Source organism: Equus przewalskii, chromosome 27 (genome assembly GCF_037783145.1).
Source record: "Equus przewalskii isolate Varuska chromosome 27, EquPr2, whole genome shotgun sequence".
NCBI lineage: Eukaryota > Metazoa > Chordata > Mammalia > Perissodactyla > Equidae > Equus > Equus przewalskii.
This window is the reverse complement of record NC_091857.1, coordinates 29,398,139-29,423,681: the sequence shown is the minus strand read 5'-3', so window position 1 is coordinate 29,423,681 and position 25,543 is coordinate 29,398,139. Positions and strand designations below refer to the sequence as shown.

Sequence of the window (25,543 nt, the reverse complement as noted above, 5' to 3'; positions counted from 1 at the left end):
GGGTACAGTCACCTGCTGAACTTATGCACCACGTCCGGATGCATTGTTTAGACTGGGCTGGGTCCCACATGAAGGGACTACTCTAGGACAGCTTTGAGCTTGGTACTTCAGAAGAATAGTAAAGGAGCTTAGGACATAGTTACTCCAAGAGCTTATGATTCGGTCTAGTGAAAGAATAAGACACACGAAGCCATTAGCAAATACTGAATGGCTGTGAATAAAGAGGGGCTAGTTCATTTGGTCCAAAGGAGTGGTTTGATGTGGGTAGTTTGTAGTTTCCTAATAATCTCTTTATTCGTTTCCTATTACTACTGTAACAAATTTCCACAAACTTAGCTCCTTAAAACAACATGAATTTATTCTCTTACATTTCTGGATGTCAGAAGTCCAAAATCAGTCTGACTGGGACAAAGCCAAGGTGTCAGCAGAGCTGGTTCCTTCTGGAGTCTCCAGGGGAGAATCCATTCTTCGCCTCAGCAAGCTTCTAGAGGCTGCTGACATTCCTTGGTTTGTGACCACATCACTCCAATCTCTGCTTCTGTTGTCACATTGCCTTTTTCTTCTCTGTCCCCTCCAGTAGCTCTTTTAGAAGGATCCTTATGATTACATTGGGCCTATCCAGATAAGGTACCATTTCAACATCCTTAACTTAATCACATCTGAAAAGTCCCTCTTGCTTTGTATGATGACATTCATATGTTCTAGGACATGGACATCTGTAGGGGCCATTATTCAGCCCACCACAGTATCCAGCAGGCACACTAGGAGGCCAGAAATAAAGCGTTTTGATCATAGTCCGTACTCCTGCTGTTCCTTTAAACATTTTACACACATGTAAATTTATAGAAATGGGAATTGGACAATTATTTCCATTTACCAGATTTGCTCACTAGTAATTTCAAGGCCTCCCATTCCCCAGAATTTACAGGAGGACATTTCTACATCAGACTTGTTTGTTACAGGAAAAATGATGCGAAGAGGTCTTTTTGGTTTTTATTGAGCCTGTTCTCTATTCAAATGTTTTCGATGCAACTAGTGTATTAAATGAACCAGTTAGATTTCTTTGGGGTGGCTTTTGGAATGCCCTGACAGAGCACGCAAATATGTTTCTATTATCACTATAATTCTGACATTACAAAATATCGTAGTTTATGAATAGTATTATAATACTATGTATACTGCAGTATACTTACAAGTAGTAGTAACAGTACTTATGAATAGCACTAGTAGACTATCTACATTGCCACATGCATCCTGCTTTACTCTTATTATAACCTAGCATGGTAGATATTATCATCCCCATGCCACACTGAGAGAAATGACTCAGAAACACTCTCTGACTGACCCAACAGTGTACAATGAGTTGAACACGAACAATCACAAAAATAGTTAAATTGTGTCCTCTTAAGGCCCAAATTCCATGCTTGAAGCTAATTTTGCCTAAATTCCCACTTATGGAGACATGGACTTTTACTTCCTCTTTTTCTAGATGAGGAAATATATCAGATGACAGCAAATAGTTTAGGTCCTACTACATAAATCAAACACGAGAATGACCATTTCTGAATCACGGTGAGTCCCCTTTCCTGCCTCTCACAAAGAACCTCAACGAAAGGGAAGTGATCTTCGTCAACAGAAACTGCACAAGGCAGTGGCTTCACAATTAGACACTTGTGAGGGTGTGTGAAAATTCAACGGCTCTTACCAGGGATGGGGGCTGTGCTGTTGTGGAATGTGAAGAAGAAAGAAAAGACAACACTCATCACAGTAAGAAAACATTGAGGAGAGACCCAAATTAACTTAACTTTCAACGTTATAAGCTTTGAAATATTAAACAACAAGGATGTCATTCCTCTTTTGAATATCATCTTACGTAGTGTTTATCTCTAACCTACCTCCTGCGGTGCACTTGTGGAACAGAGCCAAAGGAAAGGAAAATGCTAAAAATCCTTTTTCTCAAAGAGTTTTTCAAGGTCCTACACCTAAAGCCTTCGTACAGTGTCTCCATGAGCATCTCATCTTCATACTAAAGAGGAGCCGACATTGCCTCCTTGGCCTGCATGGGAAGGGTGATTGCACAGCCATGGGCAAGTGGGAACTGGACCTGAGAACAGGTGACCACTCAGTTCTGGGGTCCTGGAGAGCAGTCTCCACCAGCACTTCTCCTATACTTCCTATTTAATCCTTGCTATCCCTCTAACACGGGACAAGACAGCGATAAGTCTTACAGCGCAAATACCCTTGGGCAAGAACGTGTTTATTTAAATTCGTATTAGAGGGGCTGGCCCCGTGGCCGAGTGGTTAAGTTTGCGCGCTCCGCTGCTGGCGGCCCAGTGTTTCGTTGGTTCGAATCCTGGGCGCGGACATGGCACTGCTCATCAAACCACGCTGAGGCAGCGTCCACATGCCACAACTAGAAGGACGCACAACGAAGAATATACAACTATGTACTGGGGGGCTTTGGGGAGAAAAGGGAAAAAATAGAATCTTTAAATTCGTATTAGGGCTTAAGCAAGTGATAGTAGACCCCTATATAAGAGTGCGTTTTCAGTCCTGGGCATCTGGAAAGAGTGGATGAGGGGATGACCAAGGAATTAAAATGAAAGCACAGCAAGTGGACCCTGGGGATGGGAAAGATACTGCACCGACATCATAACCTTGCCCATAACTAGCTTCCTTAGCAGCTGGTCTTGCTGCCAGTCTAACTAACCACCAAGAGTCTGAGAAAATGAACTGTGCCTTTCTCGTGGCTATCAGGGGGCAGAGTGGGTGTCTTCATGACTGGAGTCCCAGGCAAGCCATTTTGGGATGCTGAGAATGAAACAAGGAATGCTTTCCAGTGCTGCGCATTTGGGATCCCCTGCTTCCAACACCACCTGTTCCTTCCGAGGGTTTCAGAGTGTCCTGGCCGCATTCTCTCAGCAGAGCAGGAGCCTCACCCTCATCCCTACCTCCTAAAGCTTGCCGTCTTGGTCCTCTCCACCCCCTCAAGGATTCCAGATGTGGAAGTAGATTTATCCGGAGATCCTGGAGTTAGAAGGAGTCAGCAAATGGAGAGAGGTAAACCTTCAAAGAAAATACAAAAGAAAAGTGTTCTCTTGCTTCAAACTCATTGTTTTCTCTCAATTCTCCTCCTCCAGTTCGATCTCTACCTGGCGCCTAAATGACTTTCCTTAAGCACAGATCTAAACAGATCTCCCAGGCTTATAAACCTTCAGCACCTCATCTTTGCCCCTTTCAGGGGCCTCCAAAGGGGATGTTTACATCAGAGGGAGTGCACAAGCCAAGCCAGTAGGGCAGAGCTGAAAATACCCTAACGTTAATTTTTATCTTTCATCTCAAATTTTAAAAAATTCTACTCTTTGTGTACTGTTTACAATGTAGGTAATATAAAAGTATGCTATTTATAAATTAAAAAATTACATCTATTGGGGAGGGTTTTTAAAGGTTTTATTGATGGAATGAAGATCAGAAGAGTTTGGAGACCAAACCCGTTAGCTTGGTGGGCACAGTCCTGTCTAATCCTGTCCTGCCTGTGCTCCCAGCCTCATGGGCACCCGAGACACGCCAAGTACTCTAGACCCTGAGATTTTGCTCAGGTGACCCTCTATCTGCAGCCCCTCACCTTTCCTCATCCCACCCCGCTTCCTGCCTAGCCCAAACAGCACCCCCTTTGGGAGCCTTTCCCATTTCTTCCTGCTTAATACTTGATCTGCCTTTAATAAGCACCCACCAATCACACTGCCTTATAATCGGTCACCTAGTACTTTGTTCCCAGAGTCCATGCTAAGTTCCTTGGACAACTCATTAGACCTCTGGGGTGAGGGAGGCCATCGTATAGCTCTCAGAGTTGGCAAACCCCCGGGTCCCTTTTTCTAAAATACACCCCAAGAATGTACTATACGTCTCACTTTGTGGGATACACCCCTGATTCCAAATTATTTCCTGAAATTCCTCTCATTTTTACCTCCTCAGAATCTTCAAGGATTTTTGCAGGGACACACTTTGGAGATTGCATTTGTGAGAGGCATCCTTGCCTAGCTCCCCAAGTCCTGGCTTCAAAGTGGGTATATGGGGTGCGCAGACACCGGCTTTTTTCTGCCTTTCTTCCCAGTGCTGCAGCTCAGATTTGTATTTCAGACCATCTGCTTCTTGCTGGAGCATCTCATCAGTTTGTGGTCCTCATTTCTCTGCTTCCTTCAGTTGAGTCTTTTCCCTAAGAGACTTTTCAGTTTTAAAATAAAAATCACTTTTAATTTCAAATTAAACTCACTGCAGCATTACAATTTTAAATCGCTCTTGATTTTTAATTGCTGTAAGGATTTGGAGAATACCACTATAGTTTTCCACAATTCTATTTTTTGCCTTTTGTGTTAAGACTATAGTTCAAAACATCATTATTCATAACATTTCAAGTCTGTTTTTGGCAAATAGTCCAAACGCTATCCTCCCACTGACACAGTATCTCCTTACTAGTAATATCTTCTTATAAACACAACTAGTTCAGTTTGAAACATTCCTTTTGGAGCCAAGTATAAACATTATCTAAATTTTGGGTGTAATCCTAGATTGAGAAGGAATCTGTGTGGAATTTGTTTCGAAGTAACTGATGCCTGTATCTGCTTAATTCAGAAGTGTTTGCTTTCATGCAGCTAGTTGCTGGTATCAATTGCTATTGATATTTCTTCAGCTGCAATACAAAAATAATATCTGAACTGATTCAGAATAGTAGCTCTAGTTCTTAAACATGTTCAGTGACTTAAAGGCTCAAAAATTTAATGATCATACATGGTTTTCAGCATCTTTCCTGAAAAATGTGGGTGGATTGACACCACCTGAGCTTTTGTAATGGTTGTATAAAGCCATTTATTATGTCTTACAATCTAGGTGTGTCAGAAACTTCTAGTGCCCACCAATACCCACATTCTCCTCTCCTCCCGTGGCACAGTGCTGGACTTCATTTCCAAGCTTCTTGCAGTGACATGGTGCTATGTGGCTGAGTTCTGGCCAATGAAATGCAGACAGAAAATCCTACGGAGGACCTGAGGGCCCTAGAAGATGGTAGAACTATAGACAAAAGTTTGAACGACTGTGTGGAGCAGAGCATACTCTCTCACCCCTACCCCCAACCTTAATGGCATTAGACCTTACTATAAGGGAGGCAGTGACCTTTACCCTAACTTCACTATGTATTTATTCATTTGTGGGCAGATTCCAGTGTGGCATAAGCAGAATGGGCACAGATACATCACATCGCCCCTGCCCATAGCAGAGGTGTGGAGGGGTCTCCTATTAGGACATGGGAGGCAAGTCTCAGGGATGGAGCAGAAAAACGCTGGGATCCTGAGAAAATGATGAGTCAGGGCAAGTCAGAGAGCTCTGGTCCAACCAGACTGACTCCCCCCTCCCACTGACACCCCTGCCACCTCACAGCCTGTCAACCTCTCTGTCCTACATTTGGATTTTTCACATTCTGGTCACTCTATACTAATTACATAGGTAATTTTCCATTTCTTTTTCCCACTCAAGAGACATTCCCCTAATCAGATGTTACCTCCTCCATGAAGCTTGCCATGACATCTTCCACACCCAGACAAAGTTAGTGCAGACTTAACACCCCATACAAATTGTTATTATAATGATTATCACACAGTACTGTGATTATTGGTTCAAGTGTCTCTTCCACCAGGGTATAACCCCTTGAGGGAGCTCTTATTGGCTTTACATTCTCAGTTTCCTGCACAGTGCCAAACAGTAGAAGGACTCAACAAATGTTTATCGAATGAATGAAGAAAACATAGTTTACCAAGTGTCAGTGTACCAAGACTCTTTTAACCGCTTGTTATAGAAATCCAAATTCAGACTTGCTTGAGTAGGGAAAAAAAAACTTGGTTCACATATTTTAAAAAATCAAAGAAGAATGTCAGTTATGGCTTGACCCAGGTACTCAAAAAAGGTTAGGAATGTCTTTCCACTTCTTGTCTCTGTTTTTCTCTGTGTTGGCTTCATTCTCAAACAAGCTCGCCCCTTCTGGAGACAAGATGGTCACCAACAGATCCACCACATTTCCCTTGTACAAGCTGAGCAACCTCCAGAGAAAAGTCTCTTTCCCAAAAGTACAATCCCTACTATGGGCAGGGGCAACATGAGATATTTGTGCCCGTTCTGCTTATGCCCTGCTGGAATCTGCCCACAAATGAATAAATACATAGTGAAACTAGGGTGTTCACAATCCATGTTCAACAAACCTAAAGAAAGGAATTCATGGTAAAACTGAAGGAGAAGCATGTCCACCTGGCATCTTCGTGGTAACCCCATAAACTGCTTACCAGGGATATTAGTCCCACTCTGCACACCTTCACGAGGCTTCCTGCATCTCACTTCCTGGTTCTGGCCTTTGGGCTCCCTGATGTCCAGAAGGCAGGGGCCACCCTGAGGTCCAGTTAGGGCCTTGACTGCTGGGAAGTTGCTCACAAATCCCTTTGGGGACTTCCAGCCCCACTTGTTCCAGGAAATCAATATCCTTTCCCATCCTAGCCCCTTTCTTCTTCCATGCATGCCTCTGAACGGTATCAGCACCTGAAGAATGAGGTAGACACTTTTCTCACCAGGTTCCAGGCTGATGTATAGACTCTCTTCCCTCTCTTTCCTTTTAAGGCTGGGATCAGAGCAGACCAATGATATCCACAGCAGCATTCCTAGTTCTGGGATGACAGGGTCCCTGGGACATGAAGTCCTAGAAACCTCCAGTGGAATCTGGGACGGCTGGTCATCTAAAATTGTCTCGTAATTAATAAATGATTCATTGTTCCTTACTAAGTGGGGTAGTCACCACTACATTCTAAAACTATGTAAAACTGTTAAGCCTCTCATTTAGGGAGAATTCTGCCTCTACACGTTTCTTAAAGCCCCTCCTTTTTTTACAAAATGAACCAATGAATAAGTCCTTTAAGAAAACCCTGTGCCAACTTCAAAATAAACACAAAACACTAGAAAGCGCCTTATTGAGTCCCCCAGATGGACTTTAATCTATTTCTCTGCTCTGTTCCTATAACCATCTGCATGTTCTGTACAGCCCTTCTCTGTTCAGTCTTATTTGTCTTCTTCTTTCACATATAAGCCCCTGGAGGACAGGGTCCAGGTCTCATTTGTCTCTGTTTCTTCTGCTTGGTCTTGGCACATAGCCCGAGCTGGATGGCACCTAACTCCTGGTTTGGCCTCCCTCCACCTCCCACTGCTGCAGCCCCTTGGTCCTCACGTGCAGGCCTGGCCCGCCTTGGGCTCTGGGAGCAGAATCAAGCCATGAGAATGTAAGCTCCAGAAGCTCACTGTCTTATTCTGGGCTAAATCCTCAGGGCTAGCAAAGTGCCTGCCACCCATAAATTCCCGATAAGCATGTGCTGAATAAATGAATGAATGAATGAAGTTACAATTACCGTGAACCAGTGTCTCTTCTGTTCAAGATTACTGGACCAAGCTTTTTTCTTTTTAACCACCACGCCACCAGGCCAGCCCCACTGAGCTTATTTTTAATTCCCCAGCACTCCAGCCACCTGCTGACGGACTGTGCTGCCTGCCTGTCCACCTGGCATTCTTGGCTTTGCCTCCCTTGGATTCCTCATGTCTTGCTTTGCCACCTCATGGCCTCATCTTGCTCCCTACATGTTGCATGTCTGCTCAGCCTCTTTCCTGTTGTCATCATCCTCTTTGGACACGTTTCACTCCCAGACTGACCCTTCCATCTGTACTCCCCAGCCCTTGCTGTGGGGGCCCTGTCACTAGTTCTGGACTCTCCTAGTCAGAAGTCTCATTGCAAGCATCTTGCCATACCCGTGGTGCTCTGTAAATAAAGATGAAGTGAGTTGTATCCTTTGGTTTCTCTTCAGTCATCAGGTAATTCAGGGGAAATCTAATTATTTTTGCAAAACTGAAATCTGGAGTCCTATTTCATAATGTGTATCTTATTCCAATCACACTATAATAGAAGATCATATAGCTATAATATGCCAGACACTGTAGGGCATTTTCCCCCAAACTGGGCATCAGTGTTGCTCTTTAGACTACGCATGCATTCCTATCTTATTTAGATCATTTAGCAGTGCTTACATATTGCTTAGTTTTGGAGCCCTACAATAAATTACTTGATAAAATCAATTCATAAGATTTTTTTTCTAGGAAAGGAGTAAATAAATCAAGATCGTTGTGATTAATTGGTGTGTGATTAGCCTTTTCATTGTCCATTAACAGAATTAAAATTGACTCTAATACTTACATTTCTAGGAGGCCAGGAAAAGTATGACTGGACCATAAACAGATTAATGTGATCGAGGGGGCATATTTGTCCAGTTAGAACTTCAAGTTTACCATTAACTAAATGTTTCACTGGTATTCATGCTATGCTATTTAATAGGCAGCACTTGGGTAGCTGCACCCAACAAGGAACTGTCTCCTGAATTCCAGAAGTCAGATATTGAGGGGGAGGAGGGCATGTGCGTGTTTCGGGGGTTGACAGGTACTCAGCACAAGCAACAGGACGTTGAGAGGATGTGCGCACTCAGATCCCTCCACATCCTGCCCAGAGACAGGATGCACTAGGTCTCCTCTCCGGCATCTGCTCGTGCTCGCTTGTTGGCTTGCTATGTTAATCTCGCTATCAGCAGACATCACAGGGAGTTTCATGCCTCAGATGAGCAGAGTTTGGGGGACTGGCTGCTGCCTCTCAGGAGGCCCTGAGAAGAGTATTCCCTGCGCTTGGGCTCCAAGCATTGCCTGCCTTTGTTAGAACTGCAAGAGAGAAAAGTTTACAATGGGTTGTGTAGGGGGCTCCTTTTCCACAAGCTGCATATTTCTAATGAGAGCCTGTGACGACAGAGCTGCATATTTTCTTTCAGGTGAGTTCCAGTGAACTGGCTCGTGAAGGGGAAACACGAGCACGGCGGCCCATGCTCAGACAAGGATGGCTCCCCCTTCTGGGCACAGCCTCCTTCTAATCAGTGCACTGGGCATCTTTGCACTCGACTGCTTCACAAGAGGTCAGAAGAACAGCACGCTCATTTTCACCAAGGAAAACACCATTCGGAACTGCAGCTGCTCTGCAGGCATCCCGGACTGTGACTACAGTTTGGCCAACCTGATGTGCAGCTGTAAAACTGTGCTGCCTTTTGCGGTAGAGCGAACCAGCTACAGTGGCCACCTGACCATCTGGTTCACAGACACATCTGCACTGGGCCTCCTGTTGAACTTCACGCTGGTCCGGGACCTCAAGCTGTCTCTGTGCAGTACGAACACTCTCCCCACTGAATACCTGGCTATTTGCGGTCTGAAGAGGCTTCGCATCAGCACCGAGGCCAAGCAACCCTCCCCAGAGCAGAGCTTAGTCATCCACAATGGTGGGGAGAGCAAACCCAGAGAGAAGCCCACGTTGTTACACAAAGGCTGGCAAGCATGTATGTATATCTCCTTCTTAGATATGGCCCTTTTCAACAGGGAATCATCCTTAAAATCGTATAGTATTGAAAACGTTGACAGCATTACCAATAACTTCCCCCACTTTTCTTACTTTAAAACCTTCCCACTTCTAAGTAACAGAAGCTATGTTGTCACATTCATTTATTAACTTTGTAACTGTGTCCACCTACTGGAACTTTTGGCAAACTATGGGTAATTTGAACAAGGAATCTGGCAATAAGGCCATGGGTATCCCTACCCACAACTTCGCCTCCCCCCAACCCCCATTTGCAAATACACATATTCACAGAGCCACACGCACACATAACCTGCCTTCTCTGCTCCATTCTGCACCCAACCATGGGAGCTGTTTTGAAAACCAAAATAAAAAGAAACTAAAAAATAAACTTGATTCAGTCCAGAAACACATCTTGAGGGCCAGCTAGAAGCTAGGTCTTTACAACTGGGGGTCTGTGCGGAAATGTCAGATCAGAAATGGAGAAACCGCACACCAGGGACTGCTGAGTGGAGCTCAGCAGAGGGGATGACCCCCAAGAAAGGAATTTCCTAGAACACTCTGCCTTAATATTTTCTGCTTCATTTTGTTACATTGCCTGGAATTCCCCTAAGTAGAGAATGATAGATTTCAGAGGTTTTGGCCTGTGAGCTCCACAAAATGATGAAGTTCTCTTAGACTGACATTTTCCAAGCATCTTGCTAAGAACAAATGCACTGAGAAAGGCGAGTTTCATGAGTGTGTTTGTGGAGGTGGAGGAAGCAAGGTTTGAAGCCTGGAGGTGGAACAGGCCCGGAGCAGGTGGGGCCTTAAGATTGAATGAGGGCAGTAGGGTTCTGAGGAGGGGGATACAGAAACGAAAATTAGAGGTAACAAAAACCATTGCATATACCTCAAAATTTTGCTTAGAGCAAATCCTAGGAAAGTTTCCTCTTTTAGCCCTCCTCTTTCCTTTCTTTCTCCTTCTTTGCCTCCTTCTTCCTTTGTCCCTGAGGCATCACTTCCCATTTCTCCTCTCACTTTCTTCATCCACCTTCTCCTCCTCCTCTCCTTCCTGCTCCAGAAATCAGAACTTGGATGAATACCATTAGAACTATGTTTAACCACACTAGGGGCTAGCCTTGGAATCTAATAATCACTCATAACATTCTTCCAGAGGGTAAAAATGCTCATATTACTAACAGGTAATTAACAAAAGAACTTTTAGGACTCAGTCCGTTTGGAAGTTTCAGACTGGAAGTTAAAGACACTTTGCATGACAAGGTTAACACAAAATGGTTTTACATGTGTATGTGTGTATCCAATACAAGGAACCAAGGCAACATTTTTTTAAAAATAAACTGACTCATCATTGTGCAAAGAAAATTTTCCCTGGAGACCCAACTTACCATTAAAGTGGAATATAAAGAATCCATGGTAATTTTGGTACAAATGTCTAAACTCAGAGTGCAAAGAAGTTGAAAGATGATTGCATTTGTGATACTACAATGATAGGAAATAGTTGTATTATGAAATAACAGGATGACTTGGAGTTGATGACTTTGGATCACATTCATCACATTTTTCTCTTAACCTTAACACAGAATAACTGAAATAACCTGAAATGTCTACATTTGCTTAATTGGTGGGGGATTTGGCCATTCAAGCTAATTAGCATGAGTCCATAATGTCAGTGTTTAAATTAGGCCAAAACTAAGACCAAAGTATAACTATAATAGAAAAATGTAATGACCTCATTACTGACATTGTACTTTGGAGGTAAGGTTAGTGATAGAAAAAGACAAAGAAGGGAGAAAAAAAGGAGGAGAAAGAAAGGCAAGAAGAACGTAAGTGAAATATTAGTAATAAACATATTTACTGTCATTAGTTAATGAAAATGTAACAAATTGAATTTTAAGGGATTTTTATTAATAAAGTATAAAATTAATGATGTTAGAAATTATGAGCATCTTAATGTGCATATCTTCCATTTGGTGGCTTTTAATAGTTTCAAAGCCCTTACACATATGTTTTAAGTGATTCTTATAAGAAATAATTGCAGGTCAATGAGACTTAAATCAATATAAGAGGAAAGTTAATTTGCTTATAAATCAAGCCTGAGGTTACCAGATTTCTGGACTGAAAATGCAATTTAGGTTGTGTTGACAGAGGATAATAAAGGAGAACAGAAAATCCACAGCACACACACGGGGGAAAATGGCATCTGGTGCTCAGTCACAGGGTTGGGGATACAATTGGGAGTGGTGGGGATAGCGACAAACTGAGAGCACATGCCCCATCTGAAGAGTCCACAGTAGCTCAGTGTGGGCTGAGTGTTGCCATGGGAGAATAAAAGGGGGCCAGATCTAATCCTTCAAGAGAATCAGGAATTCCAGGTTTTTGTATGAAATATCATAACTTGTAAATGTTGGCACATATTCCACTTTTGTTGGTTTGCTGCTTTAAATAACACTGTTATGGGTCAAACAAACCATGTTAGTGGACCCCATCTAGCCTAGGGTAGTCTTTTGTCACCTCTGATCAGCAGTATGCTGGTAAAAGCTTAACTATAAGCATTCTAAAATATATATATAGAAATAGATAGATATATACATAAGTTTATTATAAATTTTACTGATATAAAGAATGTATAGCACACAATTTACAAATGATAATAAGATACATAATACTCCATTATAAAGCCTACATAAACAATTAATTCTCAAAGAACACTTTAGTTGATTTTTGCCAAATTCTTGTATCCAAAGCCAATCTAGGGTTGCGATTGATGAGGAAGAGCGAGTACAGTTCTGGCATAAATGTTGGTTGATATCCTCATTTACGTTAGGAGTAAGAGGAAAGTTAAATAACAAAGATGTATGTGGGAATGTCACTTGTTAGTCAATGATGTAAGCAACCTCTTTGCTGAATCAAATAATAGTTTTCAAATACTAGAGGAATATTTCCTCAATTTTTGGGATTATTCACAATGTAAGGGCTATAGACATGATATATTTTAAAGTTTAAATTGTATTGTTAACATTTTCTTCATCACACTCAACAAAACGAGTCAAACACAGATATGTAGTTTCTTCCAATTTCAGTGGTGTAAATACTGTCACCATAACCAATTTCAAGCTACTAAGAGAAGTCAATGAACACAGTTGAGAAAAGACGCGCAGTAGGACATCGTTATATGGCACTTCTACTCTACAGCTACAATAGACACAAATAACCTCAAGAGCATAAATAATAGCAAAATGTAGTAGAATAATTATGAAGTGATGAGTTTTAAAGATTCATTATGTTTGATTTTCATATAATTTTTTAATTGTAAGTTTATAAAATTGAATTTTCATTAATGACCGTATTTAACAACCAGCTTGCAAAATTCCTGAAAACTTAACAATCAGCTCTCATGAGCCAGTACAAGTCCACCCCAGCGCCCCAATGACTCTGGTGGAAAGAAACACTCAAGGAACCAAACAAAGACAGTGACTTCAGAGTGTGGAGGTCACTTGAAGTATTGAAATGTCCAATTTCCTCACTTGCCAGCGCTGGAGCTGGGAATTTTAGGAGATTTGCCCTGATTTTGCATGCAATAACCCACTCTTCAACACTGAGAGTCATGATTCTGAAAGCCCTTCAGGGAGGAGATGGGAGTGTGGAGGAATTTAAAGCCTTATGAGAAAAACGAGTTAGGGGTTAAAACTCTCGCGTGAACCTCTGAAAGCCCCCTGGAAGGAAGGAAGGAAGAAAGGAATGAAGAAAAGATAATAATAGCATGGGGCCGGCTCCGTGGCCGAGTGGTTAAGTTCGCACGCTCCACTGCGGCGGCCCAGGGTTTGGATCCTGGGCGCGGACATGGCACCGCTCGTCAGACCACGTTGAAGCGGCGTCCCACATGCCACAACTAGAAGGACCTGCAACTAAGATATACAACTATGTACAGGGGGGGTTTGGGGAGATAAAGCAGAAAAAAAAGATAATAATAGCATTTTACACATATTAAACTAAAAATGGGAGTTAGGCAATCAATTTCCATTTCCCAGACTCGCTCACTAATTACTTCAGGGTCTCTCTTTCTTCAGAATTTACAGGAGGACATTTGCAAAGCTGATTTGATTTGTTCTGGAAAAATGATGTGAAGAGGCCTTTTTGTTTTATGCTGAACCTGTTTTCTAGTCAAATGTTTAAAGTGTTTTAAATTTAATAGAGTCCCTAGTCACAACTCAGGATGACACACAAGTCATGTCCACCAATCTGGACTCTAGGAAAGCAATGCAGGCGAGCTGGCTCTACAGAGAACATATCATAAAGACTCACCCCTTCAAAAGATACAGGCACAACAACAGGGAGACAAATGAATAAAGCTGTAAGGGCAGCTCAGAAACAGACCCCACATTTTTAAAAATTAGTACACATTGGCAGTAAAGTCACATTGGACCAGCCCTGATGGCGTCGTGGTTAAAGTTCCATGCTCTCACCACTTTGCCATGCTGTGGCAGCGGCTCACATAGAAGAACTTGAAGGACTTATAGTTAGAATATACAACTATGTACCGGGGCTTTGCGGAGGGAAAAAAAAAAGAGGAAGATTGGCAACAGATGTTAGCTCAGGGTGAATCTTCCCTTGCAGGGGGAAAAAAAAAAGTCAAGTCACAAATCTATGGGAAAAGGGAAAGTAATTCGATAAATGGTGCTTAAAGCAAAAAAAGAAGGATACATACTAAAATAATAACGATCTTGTGTCTGGGTGATAGTATTAGAAGTCATTTTTATTTTCTTCTTCCTGAGTATCTTGACTTTCTAAATTATTTGGAATAAACATACAATCTCTTTTATAATAAGGAAAACCCAATAAGAGTATTTTTACATAAACAAGTGATGCTGGCACAAGTGCTCAGTACTTCAAGCTACAGCCTTACCTCCTAACAAACATCAGAATCTTAAGTTAGATACGATTACAATGAAACTAGAAAACAACTTTAAATATGGGGAGCACAAAGAAAAAGATGAACAATCTGTTAGAACAACAGGGAAATAAACAAACATGCAAGTCACATGAGACAAAAACCAAGTAGCCAATAACTGAATTAAAAAATTACCTCTCAGAGAAAGGCAATGGGATACTCATATTTCATCCATTAGACTGGCAAAAAAGTTATTTGATATCAAGTTTTGGCATGCTTATAGGCAAATAGATATTCTCATACAGTGTTGGTGGGAGAATAAACCGTTAGAGCGAATTTGAAGTACAATTTAGGAATGTGTCTTAAAATGCTCACAAGCTGGAAGCCAACAATTCTACTTCTCTGTATTTACCGTAAAGAACCCTCCCCCCACAGATCTATCTATCTATATATAGATATATATATATGTCGACTGATAAAAATTCATTTAGCTGTTCACTTAGAATAAGTGCACTTTTATATATGCATATTATACTTCAATACAAAGTTTTGAAAAGAAAAGAACGAATAATATAATTAACACATGTAATTATCATCCAGAATTGGGAAATATGAACATTTTGTCACATTTATTTTAAGATTTTTTAAATTAAAGAAATAAAACACTATTAGTTGGAAAAACTGCAAAGAAATTATGAACTGTACTTAGTAAGCTTGTTGTTGGCAGTAGCATTGGTACAACAATTCTGAAACTATCTTGTGTTTATTGTCGGATTGCATAAAAGAGTAAATACACTGAAGGTTTCGGGGAGCCAGTGTTCTAACGGTGGGAAATATGATATACACTGAGGGAAGGAGAAGCAGCAGCCTGGGTTTAGAACTAACAGCATCGTACAAACTCATAATCTTTAAGACATATATTTCCTAGCTTTATCCACTGAGAGGGACAAGAAGCAATGACACCTCTGTGGCAAAGAGCACACCCAACACCTAAATTTTAGTTTCTCAAAACCATTCCCCACTAAAACAAACAACAACAACAATGAAAATATGACCTCGAAGAAATAGCTGATTCCAGCAGCTAGGGCAGCAAAAATACATGGTGAACCTAGAATATCTTATTGCGACAGAAAGTAAGAAAAGTTCAATAAATTGATGGGGACATATCAAAAGATACAGGAGCCAGCTTAAAAGATTCCACTGGCCACATGACGGACCATTTGAGCATCAATATGATCAATTACATGAATGGATTACAACATATTGAAAAAGATTCCATTAGTCTGCACTGTCATAAAAAAAAAGGAAAGAAAAAAATTGGAAAGGAGAAGAGAAAGTTTTGCTTTACAGAAGAATGACAACTAATAAATGTAAAAGGAATAATAGAAATACAAAATCACCATTTTGCAAACACCACAGTAATAATGAATTCTGAAAAGAACCATTAACGGATGCCAAAATGATTAAATGAAATATTGAGGAATATTCACACAATCTAAAAGTATCATCATCTCACAGATGATGCATTAATTATAATTAGAACCTTTATGATGGAGAAAGGTCCTTAGTTAAGTGAGCAAATTTAACTTGTGACAAATTGGCACATGGGATGCCTCATGTGATTACACTGAGAAGGACATAACATTACCTATGTAGCATTCTTGCCAAAAATGTTAAACCTGCATCTAATTCAAATCCAAATTGAGGGACATATGCAAAAACACAAACAACAAACAAACGAACCAAAAAAACTGGCCAGGACTCTTCAAAAATATCAAAGTCATGAAAGTTTTTAAAAGAAGTCTGGGCTGTTCTAGAATGAAGGAGACTAAATAGCATGACAACTAAATATAATGCACAAACTTTACTGGATTCTAGACTGGGGAAAAAACAACAGCTATAAAAGGCAGGAGAAGATGGATGTCCCAGCTCAAGCAGAGAGAGAGAATTCACCCTTCCTCCACCTTTTTGTTCTATTCAGGCCCTCAACAGATTGGATGATGCCACCATTGGTGACGGTGATCTTTTCTGGAGACACCCTCACAGACACACCCAGAAATAATGTTTTACCAGCTATCTGGGTATCCCTTAGCCCAGTCAAGGTGACACATAAAATGCACCATCACAGACAGGGAAAGGTAAATCCATAGAATAAGCATCTATTTTGTCCACTGAGGACAAATTGTGATACCCTTCATAACGGAAAGGGTCTAGTATAACAAAACTGGCTAGTCTTCCCAGGGAATGTTCCACATTGGCAGATCATCACTGGCCTCTGCTGCTGACAGGCTGGGCACCAAACAGATCAGTCTTGGTGAGAGGGAGTCCATGTTGTTGATTCTATACAAAACCTTCGTCCCTGACACCGTGGCTACTTTGTTCATGAACCCACTGTGTAAGCAGTGGAATAGCTAGGGAAGGACAGGCATGGTTTGGCTGGATCACCAAACCATCAGTTACTATTCACAAGTCAGAACAGATGTGTACTGCTAGCTCTGTTCTTCCCAGGCAAAGCAGACGATCAGATGGACTGCTCGATGTTCTGCCTCCTGGAAGGAACCCCTCACCACTTCCTCCATGTCTACTGCTGACTGGGGCTGCAACGCTACAGGGCTCACTTTTAGATGGTGCCAGCACATCACGTGGAACCATATGTGAACTAGACTTGCATCTTTCCTTCCGTAATCAATTGATTGTAGGGAATTCCTCAAGAGGCCTTAGGTGTGGTGTGAGGGACAGGTAGGATAAGAGTGACAAGGCATGGAGAGCAGGTGCTCTCCCAACTTGCCTGTGTCTTTGAGATCTGTTAGCGTCAAATTACACATATACTACTTCCACTCATTTACAGAGGTCTGTTTTGCATGCCCAACTTTACATTTTGGTAGATCAGAAAACTTCAGTTCATTTGGGGCAGCTAAGATCACACGGTCATTTGATGTTCCATGGTTACACATTCAGCCTCTATTACAGCTTAGGGCAAACCAGGAGCAATTTCTCAAAAGGAGACTACTTACTGAATTCAACTTTTTTTTTACCCTGAGGAAGATTCGCCCTGAGTTAACATCCATGCCAGTCTTCCTCTATTTTTCAGTACGTGGGCCACCAGCACCGCATGGCCACTGACAGAGGGGTGTTGGTCTGTACCTGGGAACTGAACCTGGGCTGCCAAAGCAGAGTGTGCTGAACTTAACCACTAAGCCACCAGGACTAGGCCTTGAATTAGAGTTTTATACTTAATGGAATATACTTAATCCAGCTTCAGTTTACCACCTGATCCATATTGGTCACAGGCCTAAGATCATCTTTATCATGAGAGTATTTAAAGCCACAGGACTTAATTCAATCACCTAACAAGTGAGTGAGAAAGAGGGCCCAGGATCAAATAGTGAGGCACTTGAATACTTAGGGACCATTTAGAGGAGATCCACAAAGGAGCTGCCAAGGTTATTGAAGAAGGAAATAACACATCTGGGGGGTTTCTGAAGCAGCAGTGTTCTAGTAAAAGTTTAATAACCAGCTCTCCAGGAAAAAGAGATCCTATTTGAGGCATTTGCTGATTTTCATGGTGTAAACACACCTACCATGGCCACTTTCAAGCTACAGGGTGACATCATTGAACTTGAAGCTGAGAAGAGATGTGCACAATTAGCTCTTATAGGCCCCGAAGAGCCAGCCCCAGCACACCACTGAAAGGAGAGTGTTTCGAGTAGAAGAGTGGGGTCATTTGGGTTGAGGGGTCAAAAAAGGTGAACACAGAAGTGTCCTCTGGGTTTGGAAGAGGTAAGTCATTGATGACCTGGATAAGAGGAATCTCAGTAAAGTTGTGGGGACAGAAGTCAGACTGGAGAGGTTTGAGGAATGACTGGGAGATGAGGAAGTGCCAGGAGTGAGTGGGGACAAGTGTGTGGAGGCGTTTGGCTGTGAGGGAGACTAGAGAAAAGGAGCAGTGGTTGGAGAGAGATGTCAAAGGAAGCTTGAGGATGGAATATACTAAAGTGGGTGTGCACGCTGATGGGAGTGACACAGTAGAGAGAACTGATGAGGCAGAAGACAGAGATGGCCAAAAAAAAAAAGTGAAGTCCTTAGGGAACAGAATACAGTGCACAAGTAGATGGATTAGTCTTTGACAGGAAGAAGGACACTTTTTCATTTACATGAGTGGAGGCAAGGAAGAGGAGTACAGATGTGTTTCACTCTGAGGTTTGTAGATGTGTTTCACTCTGATGGTTCTATCTTCAGTAAAGAATTCTGTAGTCGGGGGCTCAGTGGTTAAGTTCACGTGGCTTGCTTTGGCAGCCCAGGGTTTCGCTGGTTCAGATCCTGGGTGCAGACATGGCACCACTGGTCAGGCCATGCTGAGGTGGCACCCCACATGCCGCAACTAAAAGGACCCACAACTAAAATATACAACTACGTACTGGGGGGATTTGGGGAGAAAAAGCGAAAAAAAATTCTGTAGTCATTAGTTGCTGATAGCACTAAGGGTTTTGAGAAGATGTGCTGTGATAATCTCATGGTATGGGAAAGTAAACTTACCAAGGAAACATTAAAAACACTGGATAAATTCATTGAGATCCCTCATGAGCAGATGGCTGTCTCATGATCTCTTCAGTGCCGTATGTTCATACATTTTTAAGTCCCTTGTCACTGTTTCATTGAGGTGACGGGAGAAGGAATTGATAAAAACATGTGGTCACTCCCACATCTTTGACCTAAAGTCTATTTATCTCTTACTTAAAAATCTTCCTGCTTCTTCTTTGCTTATTAGTTTGTTAAGAGATATTAGGCTCTTCTTAAGTCAGTTTTGTGAAATTTGTATTTTGCTAGAAAATATATTTTTTGTAGAATTCCAAATGTTTTGTCACTGCATTCCATATAACACTTTCTCATGATTAATTTGGTTCTTCCTTATCTCTGGTTATATCTAAAGTTGTAGGTGGTATGTGTGTGTAGGTCTTTTTTTTTTTTTTTTTTGGAAGATTGGCCCTGAGCTAACATCTGTTGCCAAGCTTCCTCTTTCTTGTCTTCCCAGTACATAGCTGTATATTCTAGCTGTAGGTCCTTCTAGTTCCTCTATGTGGGATGCCACCTCAGCATGGCTTGATGAGCAGTGTGTAGGTCTGTGCACAGGATCCCAAATGGCAAACCTGGGGCCCCTGAAGCGGAGTGTGTGAACTTAACCACTCGGCCATGCCCCATGTGTGTTTTGTATTGTTCCTTTACTAGGATTGGATTTTTCTTTATAATTCATATGTTTTGGTTTTTATTTGACTATTTTCTGATGTATTAATTATAGTTTTATCTTTGAATATTCCTACTCCCCAGATTCTTTGTTTTGCTGGGGTTTTTGTTGTTGTTGTTGTTATTGTTATTTCTAAGGTTGAATACTTTATTTCTGTCATTACCTTTGTATTTATAAACTTAAAGTTACACATTATTCTCTGACTATCCCTTTAGCTATGTACCATATATTTTTATATGGAAATATCAACATTTCTATTAATTTTTAGAGTTTTTAGATAATTTATTTCATATTTTATTTCCTCTTTGACTCAGAGATTTAGATGACTGCTCATTATTTCCCAAGCAGTTAAGGCTTTTTTTTAATCAGGAAGGGTTGCTCAGCTTTCTGGATTTGGTTGGTCATTTAACTTTTTCTCTGGTTGGATATTGTGTCCTATAAAGTCTCTATTTTGAAGAATCTGTTCAGTTTTTTTTGTTTTTTTTTTTTACTGTAGCCAGGTTAGTGAACAATATTTATAATTGTTTCACAGATGAAATAGATTATTAGATCTCCGTTTGGAGAGTACAAAATTCTACCTATCTACCTATACAATTGAGCTTACTGATACTAAAATCCCATATAACTTTACATATTGTTTGGCTACTTCATCTGTCTGATTCAGAGAGAGAGGAATATTAAAATACTGCATTCTAAAGAAAAAAATCACGTATTTAGTGTCCACTTGAAGTTTGTAGTTAATTTGAGACAAAATCAGGAAAGTTAGCTAATTAGGGACAGATACAGAGAAGGCCATAGTCTGGCTGAATCATGGCTAGGGTTTTGCTGGATGAGTACAACAAAGGAAGAGGGCAAAGAGAGCTGAAGGTGTTGCATGAGAGTGACTATAACTTTGTCCCATGAAATCCAGCCTGGATAAGGAGGGACACAAAGGCAGGAGGGAGAGGATGGGCAGTGAAAAGGGATGGGTTAACGGGACTGGGCGTAGAGCAAACAGACTGAAGGTGATGCAGTTACTGGAGAAGACTCCCAGGAAGTCGCCAGTAACCTGCAGAAGGTCCAACATGCAATCATTACGGTAGGAGGCTGAAGTGGCGTGATGGACATGATTATTAAAGGTGAGGGTTAGAGAACTAAGACTAAATAGGTCATGCACTGGAATGTCCAAGCCACCAAGAAGGAATGAATGAATATTCATAAACAGTTCTGGAAGGAAAGACACCAAAAATTTTATGTTAATAAGATTATAAGTGATTCTTATTTTCTTCCTTGTATTGTTCTGCATTTTTAAAATTTCTAAAATGTGCAGGTAGTACTTCATAATTAGAAAAATGTTATTTTTAAAACTCCGCTTAGTTTTTAAGGAACTTAAAGCTTGATTTGATTCTCCTCTCTGTAATCATACTATGTTACTGTGTATTTATTTGTACAACTTTGCTGCCCTCTAGTAAAACTAAATAACACAGAAGAAAGAAACATTAATTCTTCTGTGTTTTATACCCAGAAGAGAGACTTGTAACACTGCTGTCTTTAACAAGGTATCTGCTTTTAATTTTTTTTCCTCAAGAAGGACAGTGTATGAGTGATAGTGAGGTAACAGATGATTAGTGAGCTCTTTTGGAAAGGATACATTACTGTTTTTGATTTTGCATTGATTGTATAGTTCTTAGATGTATTCATAAAGTACCCATTATGAATGTAATATAAATATCATATCGACACTATGATTATGAATTCTAGTTTCACACAGTAACACTAGAAGATGTAAAATACTGAACTGGATAAAATGATTTCAACTGCTCCTCACTTTATATGAAATAGTCTAAGAAAAGCTTACTAAAGGAGATATTCTGGAGCTATTAATTGTAATCATCTTGAAGGAAAACGTTCTGTTTCAATCCCCAAAAATCCTTACACATTTACTAATGATAAAGATATTTAAATGGCTATTGGCATATGGGAAAAAAAATGGATCAAACTGAAATTTCTATCATTTTACATCTGTGGTTCTTAAGATGTAGTATCCTAGTGACTTCTTCATAATATTGTTACCACACAAAAATGGGGTTCTCCTACCCAATGCACATAAACAAGCCAATTAATTATGGCATCAGCCTTTGGGAGAGAAATCAGTTTTATTCCACGAGATTCATCTGCAGGGAGACAGGGGGTGTCTGCCCTCAGATCTGTCTCCCCAGTTCAGGATTTGGGGTGAAATTCAAGAAGTTAGGGAGAACAGGCTGGCAAGTGGAAATGGTGGCAGGACAGGTTTCGACTGGTGGGCTTCAAGCATTTACGGTAAGGTTCTAAACATTTATGATGAGGTTCTAAACATTTATGGTAAAGTGGGGAAGGAATTTTAACACAGGATCTTCCTGAATGACAGACCGCTTGCTTCTGCTAAGAGTCTGACTTTTAAGTTCCAGTCATGTTCTGGTCCTTTGGTTCCATGGGGAAGAGAATCTTTGGTTCTGTGGTCATTTCGGGTCAAGATTTCTTCTTTTGCACATGCTCTGACTACATGACTTTCCAAATTGTCTGAAAGGCAATTCTTAATCACTCTGTTGATAAGTGGGGTCAAAAGAACTGGTCCCAGAGGGCCCAAGGTTACAATGTTGACCACAATTAATAATTAATTTGTTTATTTACTTGTTTATTCTTTCTCCAGCACCTGACTACAGATCCAGAAGGAGAAAGAACACATCTGTCTTGTTCTCTTTTGTATTCCTATTGCCTAGCACAATGCCTAGAACATGGCAGATGCTCAATAAATTTTGTTGAATGAATGGATGATAATAGAATTACCTGGTCTAAATAGTGGATGTACTTTAAAAATACTGAAAAAGCTCAGTATTTCCATGCAAGGAAACAAAACATTGTTTACTTTTTTTTTAATGACACTCTAAGTTTGGATAAAGAGAAGGGAAATTTCACTTTCTTTTTGTTGAAGAAACTGTCACTTAAGAAAATGAAGGAATACCCATTATAGGTCAATTGCCAATATATTCATAAAAGTTGAGCGGCTCTCTACTGGGGATATTAATGTGACAAATTTTTTTTTTTTTAACTTTTAAAACCCTGAATGTTTTAAATCTGGGTTCCATCAATGAAAATGGTTTGATTAATGGTGCTGAATTAGATACAATGCCTTAATTTCAATGTGGAGATTGAGGCAAAGAATTTAGAAATTTTCTAACATTTTAAACTAGAACCATTCACATGCTCTGGACAGAGGTACTTGTCTCTCTTTATTTGCAATAACTATATATTTGCAAGATAAAGAGCTTTCCTCACTTCTACATGCTGCTTAACTGCCAGTGAGCATATCTGTATGGATAGCTTAAAAAGAGAAAAAAAGAAAGAAAGCTCCTCTCTGAACAAAAGCTACAGCTGAAGAGTTATTAAACTGGCATTCTCCCCCCCAAACAATTGTATAATTTGCACAGATAAAATTAACATTACTACAAAATTAAAATAACTCTTGATTACTTTGTTAGAATTCTTTGGCTCTAGCGTCCTTTGGTTCGAAGTCATGGAAACAAACCTGAACTACTTTAAGCAAACGCACACCCACAAACAATAAAACATCATCATCAACAACAAGAAAACAAAAAAGAAATTTATTCTAAGGATTCTGGGGATATCTAAGGAACTAGCAGATAGGCGTACAGTCCTGCTTCAAGAAGTTGAGAACAAGAACCTGGAAAGCCACTGGAATCCCACATGCTACTCTCTCTGTCCTCTTCTGCTTTCTAGCACATCTGCTTCATTCTTCTCTCCTGCTACCACAGACTAGTATTCTCGGCTTTGAATTGACGTGGTAATTTATGGCTTTCCTTTGTCTTTTCAGTTCATTGCAATTCCAGCCTCAGGTACGGACTTAGTGTCTGTTTCAAGTGCAAAATCTTGGGAGAATTTGATGGGCCCGCCTTGGATCAGGTGCCCATCCTTCGCCCAGTCAGCGCAACGTAACCAGGCTTCCAGTCTTCACTGGCTGGGGCTGCCTTTCTCCCTACTGGGGGCAGTTCCCAAAGGTGGAGGGGGAGATGTCTATTACTACTTTAAGAATTAATCTATTCAATAATTTATAACAAATGTATTGCAATCTTGTTTTGAGAATAAAGGGATGGAAGCTATAGAAAATATTCATTTACATCAAAATAGGGTAAAACATTTATCACTAATGAAATAAACAGATACTGCCCAGTGTCATCCTGTCAACAAATATTTATTGAGTGCCTCCTGTGTGCCAGGTACTATTGTAGATGCTGAGAAGATGGCAGTGAACAAAACAGAAGATCTCTTCCCTCAGGGAGCTTACATTCTACTCTAACTTCATGCAGAACCACCTTCAGCAAGGCAAGGTCTAAAGAAACTTAATTAAATAATGAAACGATTTCTTCAGTTTTTTTCCAGAATACAGTTATCGAGTTATATTTTTAGAAAGAAAAGGGAAATTCCTAGATCAGGGGTTCCTAGACTATTAGATTTCGCCTGTCAAATAAAATTTTTAGATAAAATAAAAAATGGGGAAGGACTTGTAGCTTTTACTACTTTTGGTTTGCCAAATAAAAGAGTAAAAACAAACACACTACCATCTACTATCACCATTATTTCAAAAAAGGAAAGAGATTTTAGTATCGTAATATGGAAAGAGAAAGACAATTGCAGAATAAAGGACCCTTTTTTCCCCCAAGAAAGACATCTGGCTACTCTACATAAACAGACTGTTCTTACTATTTTCACTTGGTAACTGACAAGGAAAACTTTCCACCAGTTCATAGGCCTGCATTTGGTAACCATTGTTCTAGATGAGAGCCTACGACTGAGCCAGCAAACAAAACTGGTTTGCCCATTTTGTCTGAACTTATGAGCCAATTAATCCATATAAAGTCACATTTTGGTGACAAAAAAAACTGATCAGAATTACTGTTTGGAAAGACGACTTTTTAAAAAGAACTGAACTAACATTGATTCAAAAAATACGGGCGATGTAACAGTTTTATGTAAGCAGTCTTTGTCTTCTCAGAATACTAAAGACACCACCATGTTAAACAGTGATAACATACTATATTCAATAAACAAATTAGTTTAATACTCAAAGCACAGAAGTATTTTATCAAATAATTAGTTTTGGACAATATACTGGCTGACGGGCAATAAGAGCAGCTATTCAGTTTCAGGAGTTTAATTTCCACAAGGTCTATAACCTCTATTTGAAGGACCTTTGGCTTGCTTGGGCAGCAAGATAACTTTTAAGTGTTTTACTTTGCCCTTTAATGTTCTGAATAGGAAGAGTGTCAAAGTTATAAATGCATTTGCTGTCTTTTAATATCTCGGCTTGCTTTAAAAGGACACACGTTCTCCCTTCTATCTATATTCAATCACCATTTTTATGGCGGAAGATCTTTTGAAGTTTTAGGCCAAGATATTAACATATTCTGTTCTGCACCTTATCTTGGCTCCCTCTACCCTAATCATGTTACTGTAAATCTGTCTCTCGGCTCAGGTGTCTGGAGGCTGACCAGGCACAATGTGAATCTGTTGTGATAGGAACTGGAGTTCAGTTTCACCAATGAAACACTCTGTTGCAATCAGAACTTAAATCAACGCTGAACAGCCAGAATATAAGAACTTTGGGTAATGCGAGTAGAATGGAAGCCAGATGTTATTACCTTTTCCTATTGACTGGACGAAAATGTTACAGAGGATGCTCTTAGCCTGGGTCATTTTTCCAATACCCAAATGTCAGTCCTGGGTGAGCAGATTTCAAATCCAATCAAAGACCAGAGAAAAGAGGCAGATGTGGATGAAAGAGAAATGCTTGATGGGCTTGGGATCTTCTGCTTCACCTTGGAACTTAAATCTCAAGTGAAAGTTTGACAGGCTGGTGTAGGCAAACAGGTACTCTCATACTTGCTAGTAGGAGCACAAATTGACACAACTT

The 25,543-nt window shown here is 40.5% G+C and overlaps 1 protein-coding gene and 1 long non-coding RNA gene across 3 annotated transcripts in view; one reads left to right on the top strand and one right to left on the bottom strand.

Annotated features, from left to right (window-relative positions):
* The window catches only part of EPCIP (exosomal polycystin 1 interacting protein), a 16,616-nt gene extending 5,743 nt beyond the window's left edge, over nt 1–10,873 (top strand). Inside the window, exon 2 of the mRNA XM_008526400.2 lies at nt 8,892–10,873. Coding sequence (XP_008524622.1) covers nt 8,957–9,616 — 660 coding nt within the window. The 5' untranslated portion in view covers nt 8,892–8,956 and the 3' untranslated portion in view covers nt 9,617–10,873. The remainder of the gene's footprint in view (nt 1–8,891) is intronic.
* LOC139079795 (uncharacterized) lies at nt 338–25,543 on the bottom strand. 2 transcript variants are annotated; one of them, XR_011533731.1, is made up of 3 exons: nt 25,272–25,543; nt 3,968–4,224; nt 338–3,066 (listed from the first exon to the last, which is right to left on the bottom strand). It is a non-coding gene; the product is annotated as an uncharacterized lncRNA (long non-coding RNA). The 2 variants fall into 2 exon arrangements; XR_011533730.1 differs by lacking the exon at nt 25,272–25,543 and adding an exon at nt 4,924–5,067.